At 49.7% G+C, this 8,901-nt stretch overlaps 1 protein-coding gene across 1 annotated transcript; it reads right to left on the bottom strand.

Annotated features, from left to right (window-relative positions):
• Positions 1-4,827: 4,827 nt before the first annotated feature.
• Positions 4,828-8,901, bottom strand: LOC140217351 (uncharacterized). Its single transcript, XM_072287883.1, has one exon. The coding sequence runs from the start codon at positions 8,899-8,901 to the stop codon at positions 4,828-4,830; it is 4,074 nt and encodes a 1,357-aa protein (XP_072143984.1).

Genomic DNA, 8,901 nt, shown 5'->3' with positions numbered 1-8,901 from the left:
AACTGAGTTTTTGTTAATCAGCTGACTATGGTGTCTTGATTTCTCATGCAAGTAATGTTTGGCACTCTCTATCTAGAATTATGTTAGCTGCAACAGCCAGTCTTTAATAAATTCCATGAAACTTAAACATAACCACCCTTCATATCAGGTCTCAGTTGAGTGCTGTGGGCTCAAGCAAATCGTGCCATCGTTATAGTACCACTGGCTACCTAATAGAGAAAGCAAGTACATTTTTTGAGTATTATTATTTACAGTTATGTCATTCTGCTTGTACATTTATTTATTTAGGTATTTATTTTTAAATATTTATTTCTTTTAGGAAATGTGTTTTACTTGAGGGCCACACAGACTACATCTGTCAGTATTCAATTTTGTTGTGATGTCAAGCTGCAGGAAGTTTGTATTGTGCAATAGTTTTTAAGAAGTTTCTGATGTTCTCAAACTACGAATGGTTGTACATTTACACAGATGTTTGGTTACAAATAAACAGTTCACCTAGAAAAATGGTTTTTGTCTGCATTGGTTCAGCACTCTTGATTTTGTGGAGGACCATTCACTCTGACTATTGAAAAGTAGTGGCGTAACAGTACTGCTAGCAGCTTTACAATATGGTTTATTGCAGGCAATCTAGGAGCATGCTTTTGAGCCCAAGGTGACCGAGGCCTGCGATGCAAAACGCCTGTATTTAAATTTTATCCCTATCCTCTCACAGCAAACATATCAACGTGACATCGAAGGTAATTATATGCAACATAGCTCAGCAGTATTTTAAGAAAAGTGCAGGTTTAAACTGCTAAATACCCAGTGGGGCATAAAGGGCTTTCAACATAATTTGAGTGTTCATGTTCAACAGATCTGCAATAATTCTTCCATGGGCTTTCAATATTGACAAACAACACATTTCAACAATACCTCAATGGGCTTTCAATTTTGAGACTCAACACATCTTCAACAATGCTTCAATGGGCTTTCAACATTGAAATACATCATAGTTTCAACGATATGCCCATGATCTTTCAAATCGAGAGGCCACAATGATGTTTCGACAAAATGTCGCGGGCCAATTATCAACACTTGTCAACAATTTCCTCAATGATGTTTCAACAATTCCCCAATGATCTTTCAAGGTCATTTGTTGACGTTGAACAATGATATTTCAATAACTTTTCAATAATTTTTTGTAAGGAAACTTAAGGCCACCTTAGATAGCAAAATGCAAGAGGCAGAAACACGCAAGCGACCGGTAGCTATGCTCACGGCGCAAATGGAGACACTGAAACCCAAACCACTCACTCCGTCGTCGTAACAGCAACCACAAACACCACCACCACTCGCGACACAATTCAAACAGCCAACACAGCAATCACTGTCACAGCGGCCACCAGCACAAACGCCACCCTTGCCTCAAGAAACGACACCACAAGTGACACTACAGCAAGTCGAACACATGTTTGCGTTGCAGCAGCAACAAATTCAGCAAATGTAACAGCAATTACAAGCGCAAATGCAGCAGATGTTTACGGAATTTCAACTAAAACGATACGTAGATGATTCTGTTCAGAAGTTTCAACGACCGCGCAAACGACGACACAGGACCTCGGCCTCGGACAAGCTGAGCGCAAATATCATGGTCACCACGGGCACCGATGGTACCACAATCCCCGAAACTCCTCATCATGGCTAAGAACACAACTAGGTAGCAAGAGAATCTCACTATATGGCAGTGGAACTGCCGATCACTACGCAACAAACACGCGACACTAACACAATACGTCAAGACTGCGCTAGTTCCTCCCGACCTCATCTGCTTGCAAGAGGTGGGGAAGCAACTGAGACCGATAGAGACTTACTGCCTATACACGGACCCGGACCACCCGATGGTGGCAACGCTGACTCGAAAAGACCTTGCCATCACCAGCGCCGCGGCACCGGAAATAGGAATTCAGCACCAAATTTTAACAATCTGGCCGGTAAGAAAGGGACGACCAAAGTGCGTCTTGGTTAACGTCTACAGTTCACCCAGAGACCAAAAAGCCGACTTCCCACCGTTACTGAAGCACGTATCCATCCTATACTCGTGCGACATGATAGGCTATTTCTCCTCGGAGACTTCAACAGGGTGCCATTCAGAGTAGGGATAGAAGAGAGACACGGCGAAGGGCTCCAACCTTCTGAGGACGACACATACATACGAACTCTTGGTGATCACACTGCCAGGCGTCCCCCCCCTCCCCAGACTAGGCAACAGCGTGAATCGTGATACCACACCTGGCGTAACTTTTGTCAATGACGACAGAGGAGTCACCTGGAGCAACCTGGACGAGACGCTAGGCATTACATTATAACTGTAACTTGTGACATGGGAAAAGTACGCCAATCCCTGAGACGTACAGAGAGAAACAGCAGACAGCCCATTCAACACCAACCTCTGCAGGAGAATGGAGCACTTTTTTTAAAGAAATATGCAATGCCGCCACCAAAAAGTATCAGAACACACCGGGAATGCCGGCGGTGGACAACCACCTGGCCCACCTATGGGAGGCCCGTAGACGTCTCAAAGCATTGGAAGCGACAGAGACACAACCGTAAACTCCGACGCCGGATAGACCAACTGGCAGAAGTCAACGCCTACGCCAGAGAGCTCGATAGCAACAACTGGCGAAGTTTTTTCGACTCCCTACGAGACACCCTGAGCACCAAGAAAACCTGGGCTATCCTCCGTTGCATGCTGGACCCATCCAGCACACGTACGCAAGTGAATAACGTCATGAGGAAACTCGTCGGACAAGCTTCTCCAACTACTAAAGGACACTTATACCGGAGAAGCACAGACACCATCACCTAGCCACAGAAACTATCACGGCCAAGATAAGGGAAACCTGGACGCCCCTATCAAGTTCGCAGAAGTCTACGCCGCCTCTCAGGCGTTTAAGAAGAACACAGCACCGGTCCCCGATCGGATTACCAATGCGATGCTAAGAAACCTGAGCGAACCGGCCATCCAACAGCTAATCGATTTCTTTAATGACACGGTATGGAAACTCTAAGGCCGACTACCCTCGGAATGGAAAACGGCAAACGTTATTCTAATACCGAAGCCGGGAAAGCCGCGCGAACCAGGGCAACTACGACCCATCTCACTCACTTCCTGTCTGGGCAAGCGTTTCGAACGAGTCGGCCTCACCAGACTCGAGAGACACATAGAGCAAAACGACCTGCTTACGGCCATAGTGTTTGGCTTCAGGAGAAAGGTATTAAGCCAAGACGTCTTCCTACTGCTGAAAGACGAAGTCCTGAACGCCCCATCAGGAAGTCCAGACAGGATCTTGCTCGCACTCGACATTCAAAAAGCTTTTGACACAATCTCGCACTCCACGATTCTTGAGGGGCTCGAGGACGTAAGATATGGTGATACAATATATTGATACGTGTAGGACTTCTTGAGCAACCGCATCGCCCATATTGGGATAGGTACGACACGCTCACTCCCATACGACCTACCGGACGAGGCATCCCTCAAGGTTCTGTTCTATCACCGCTCCTATTCAAAATCGGCCTACGCAAACTGGCACTACAACTGGAGGAGCACCGAAATCTCGGGTGTGCCATATCCGCGGATGACATCACGCTATGGGCCACTCGAGGCTCGTACGACGAGCGGCAAGACATCCTCCAAAGGGCCATTGACACGGTCCAGACCTTCAAAAAACAAGCAGGCATGAAATTCGCCCTGGCCAAGTCGGCATACCTACACATTAGACCCAAGAATACACAAGCGAACAGAGAACCAACCCTACAACTCTTTCTCGAGGGGGAACCCACAAAGAGGAGAGCAAACATGCGGGTTCTCGGGATGCGTGTACAAGAAACAGGCAGCGTCTCCATCGCGCTCTCCGAAACGCACGTTATACAAGCAGTATCACCGGACTTATTAACAGAATTGCGCGCGGCAAAGATGGAATGACAGAGGCGGACACCTTGCGATTGGTGCAAGCCTTCGTCATTAGCCGCAGCACTTACGCACTACCCTTCCAAGCCACGCGCCGTAGTGAGACCGACCAGGTGGACAAATTGATTCGCATCGCCTGTAAGGCGGCGTTCGACCTTCCTGCGAGCACTAGCCCGGAGCGTCTTCGGGAGCTAGGGCTGACTAACGCATATGAAGAGCTCGCCTTTACCACGATCATCGCCCAGCGAGAGCGCCTTAACGCGACGCCCCAGGGACGTTGTCTATTACGACGCCTGCACTACCCCCTTGTTGTGGAATAAGAGACGGAGAACTTTGAACTGATGGAAAAACGACAGACGTCCTTTCGCTTCGAGCGCATCAAGAAGACTGCTTTATTTTTCACTAGAGGGTATGGGAAATGGGAGAGAGTAGTGAGAAGGAGAAAGTCACAATACACCATGCCACACAAGCATTCTTGCACCACGCACGCACCAAAGCCATCGCCACAGGCCGGGCTGCCAGGGTCATGAGCCTCCGGGACATGAACGCTTGAGTGCAGTGGAGCCGTGCGGGGGCCCAAGGACCTGCGTGTCCGCAACTCCCCTGTGTGCAATAAAGTTGTCACCACCACCTCCACACTTGGAAGGCACCACCGCACCGCCGCTCGCCGTTTGTATACAACGCGCCCGCCAGTAAGGCACGTAGTTTGAGGGGTATCAAATGTCCGGCGCCTCTGAGAAGTTCTCCTTGCCACTTCGTCGGCGGCCCGCAGCGCGGGGGTTTGTCTGGTGTCTGGCGCCGCTGGGGAGGGGGACTTTTTGGCTCCAGAATGGAGGAAATACAACAACCTCCCCCGGATGAGCGAACTATTATTGAGCTCATTGCTCCACAATCTCCAAGGGATACAGCAGCTGTATCGATCGCTTCACCTCAGTTCCCCCACTTAATACCAGTTTGCAGGACCGCACCCTGCCGTCTCTACCCTTAAATGTTTCCTTAATTCTGGCGGTCTTCCACATGTGGCGTTTCAAACGGTCTTCCTTCAGGAGCACCAATGCGTCTTTCTTCAGATCACTCGATGTCGTTGGTCGGCACATATGTGCCGATCTGAGCTCCAATAAGTACTCTTTCCGCCACCGTCTCCAGAAACCACCGGCCATGGCAGTCCGGTACTTCCAGCGTCGTGAGAGATGCATTCCACCGCCAGGAATTTCGTCCGGCAGCAGGTGTGGAGGAAGAGTCGTCAACCTTCTTCCGACAAGGAAATGAGCCGGTGACAGCGGTTCTGGTTCTTGAGCATCATCATATATGAAAGTCAGAGGGCGTGAGTTGATCACGGCCTCCACCTCATAAAGAACGGTGGTCAGTTCTTCGAAACTCAAGCTGCTCCGACCTAACACCTTTCGCAATGCTACTTTCACAGATCGCACCATCCGCTCCCAGAATCCACCCCACCAAGCTGCCCGTTCAACAATAAACTTCCATTTGATTTGGTTTCCGGCGAAGTATGACTGCAATTCCTCGACCTGTAACAGCATGAACATTGCCTTTAGATCCCTGGCTGCACGCTTGAATGTGAGCGCGTTGTCCGAATACACCGTCGAGCAAATTCCACGGCGTGCCACAAAGCGTTTAAAGGCCAACAGGAAGGCTGTAGCCGACAGGTCGCTGACAAGCTCAAGGTGGACGGCACGTGTCACAGCACAGGTGAAAATAGCGATGTAGCATTTTTTGCTGTCGCGTGACTGTTGACAAATCAAGGGCCCTGCAAAATCGATGCCAACGATGTCGAACGGGTTTCCCTTTGTCACTCTGTCAGCTGGAAGTGGTGCTACTGGTTCCGTAGCTGGAGGGCAACTTTGCTTGTGACAGACGAGGCACTGCTTGATAATTTTCTTTACGGCCTGACGTCCTCGGATAATCCAATACGATTCTCGCAGCTGTGCTAGAGTATCGCGTACGCCCGCGTGCAGCATTCTCAAATGTTCCTTCCGTATGAGCAGTGATGTGAGGGGGTGATTGCCAGGGAGAACGATGGGATGCTTAGTCTCTTCGTTGTTATCACTGAATTGCAAGCGTCCACCCACTCGCATGAGGCCCTCTTTGTCGAAGTACGGGTTGAAAGGCAAAACAGGAGAGCTCTTGTGCAGCGGTCTTTGATTCTTCAGGTTTGAAATGTCGTCGCTGAACGCATCTCGTTGAGCCTTAGCCAACCAGTATCTTTCGGCGCTGATTACTTCTTCAGCTCGTAATGGGCCGATCGTCCTTCCTTCTTTGTTGTGGCAGTTGTCGACAAAGCGGCGGACCCACGCGGTTACTCGCACGACTCTGCTGAATGAACTATAATTCTCAACATTGAAAATTGCCATGGATGACGATGATACTATGGGCATCACCGTCACCTTTCGCTCTTCCATTTGGCACTCCCTAACATTCGAGCTCGGCTCACTTATCATTGGCCAACACGTGTCATCCTCCTGAAGCCATCGGGGTCCTTTCCACCACAGTTCGCTTTCCCGCAGGGCCGATGGGAGAATGCCGCCGGTGATTAGGTCAGCGGGGTTGTCTGAGCCTGGGCAGTGTCTCCAATCCCTGGGATCCGTCAGCGCTTGTAACTCTGAGACTCGATTTGCCACGAAGGGCTTCCATCTGGCAGCGTTTCCCTTGATCCAGTACATAGCTACTGTAGAGTCAGTCCAGAGGATGGTAGCAACGTTCTTCAGATCCAAGGCCTTGGTAACGTAGTGGCATAGTCGCGCGCCAACAAGGGCTCCCATCAGCTCCAATCGGGGCAGCGAGAGGCGTTTCAAAGGGGCCACTCTTGATTTAGCCATGACCAAGCTGACATTTGTTAGTCCGAACGGAGACTTGGTCACGATATATGCGACAGCACCATAGGCCTTCGGGCTTGCGTCACAGAAAACATGCACCACTTTCTCCGTATCATCGTTTCTAAAGTCTGCCGCTATCAGTCTTGGAATACAGACTCCTTCAATGCATGGAAGCTCCCTACACCAGCAGTCCCACTCAGGCTGCAATGTCTCAGGCAAGGGATCGTCCCAACCAATTCCCAACTCCCACAACTTCTGGAACATTACCTTTACGCATAATGTTGTGGGAGCAATAAATCCAAAAGGGTCGAAAATTCTTGCCGAGACCTGCAGCACAAATCTCTTGTTGTCGGCTCTTGCGGAGAGGAAGTCGATGAGTGAAGTTAGGTTGTATTCAAAGTGGTCAGTCTGAGCATTCCAACCTACTCCCAATACCTTTGTAGCTGCAGCATGTCCAGCATCAGCGTTCGTTCTCTCCACATTGCCATTCTCTAAGAAGTTGACGAGATCGCGGTCGTTCGACATCCACTTGTGTAGCCGCATCCCTGCTTGAGACAATATATCTTTGGATTCCTGGCACAAGACTTTACCCTTGTCAAGGCTGTCAACCCCAGTTACAAGGTCGTCCACGTAAAGATGCTTGCGCAGAATACCTGCAGTTTCAGCATACCGTTCCGGCAGGCCTTCAAGATGATGTTGCAACGTTGCGGCCAAGAGAAATGGGCTCGACGTGACACCGAACGGCACGCGAGTCATGCGATAGGTCACCACAGCTGGAAGCTCTTCCCCTTTCTTTGGCGTCATAGCGTACCAGAGAAACTGCACAGCGTTCCGATCGCCCTCTGATAGTGATATTTGGAGAAAGGCCTTTTCAATATCCGCAACGATGGCAATGTTGTAAGTACGGAAATTGATCAGCAGATCAATGAGCTCTGGGTTTAGGCTTGGGCCACTTTCCAAAACATTGTTCAGTGAGAGGCGATTTTTGGCACTAGATGATGCATCAAATACTACCCTCAGTTTTGTCGTCTGGCTTTCGCGACGAACAACTGCTTGATGTGGCATATAGTACACCGGACCTTCCGACGTGCCGCAGTCCTTGCTGGCTGGCTCTACATAGCCATTTTCTATGTAGTCTCTTATGCAGGCGTCGTACTCCCTAATCAACGAATCTCCTTCCAAGAGGCGCTTTGTCTGTGCTTTAAGACGCCTTGCTGCGCACTCGTAGTTGTCGCCAAGCTCGTAAACCATCGAATTCCAAGGGAACGACACCTTATAGCGGCCATTCTCAAAGATGACGGTTTCTTTATAGTGCTGAAGGACTGCGTCCTCATGACGAATTGGCTCATGTTCCTTGATACCGATGTGCTCGAGCTCCCAGAAAGACTTCAGCTGTGCTGATATTTCCTTGTCAATTTGTTCACTCACTCCTATCCGCATCACGCCAGCAGCCGAGGAGCAGACTCCTGTTGACTTCCTTGTGCCGACCTGGCCCTGGACTGTCCATCCGAATACAGTCTCCACTGCCATCAATTTGGAGCTGAGACGCTTAGTGGATCCCGTGACAATTTCCCAGTAATGATCAGCGCCAATCAAAAGGTCAATATTTTCGCTTTCGTCGCCTCGCGAGGCGTCTGCGACTTGGAAGTGAAATTTTGAAAGTTGAAGTAGAACAGAATTTGATGGAGCAGCCATGATATCTGCACAGATGCAAGGAACCTCCAGCGCTTCCACTCGCACCCCTTTTCCGTCGTACTGGCTTCTGAGCCACAGCTCCACTCGACGCGTTTTTGTGCGTGTGGTGGCTGATGTCTCACCAAAGGCAAATATTTTAAGTTCCTCTTCTCCCAGCACTTTTAACTGCAGCTTTTCGGATAGCTTGCGATGAATGAAGGTTCGCTGGCTGCCACCGTCCAGGAGAAGCCTGACAAGCGTACGTTCATGTGGACCCTCTGTCCAAGCTCGCGCTGTCTGTAGGAGAAACTGCTGCTCTCCATTGCACATCAAGTCATCTCCCGTGCCTAATGAGGACTTCAACACCGTGGCTTGCTCAATCACCGATGACGAAGATGCATCCCTTTTTTCAGTGTTGCGGTGTCTCCTAAAGTCAGGGTCGCACAT

The sequence above is a fragment of the Dermacentor andersoni genome, chromosome 1 (genome assembly GCF_023375885.2).
Source record: "Dermacentor andersoni chromosome 1, qqDerAnde1_hic_scaffold, whole genome shotgun sequence".
Lineage (NCBI taxonomy): Eukaryota > Metazoa > Arthropoda > Arachnida > Ixodida > Ixodidae > Dermacentor > Dermacentor andersoni.
The sequence above is the reverse complement of the archived record's forward strand: the minus strand, read 5'-3'. Positions and strand labels throughout refer to the sequence as shown.

Coding starts and splice junctions, on each gene's coding strand:
- LOC140217351 (XM_072287883.1), bottom strand. CDS start 8,901: ATGTGCGACCCTGACTTTAGGAGACACCGCAACACTGAAAAAAGGGAT.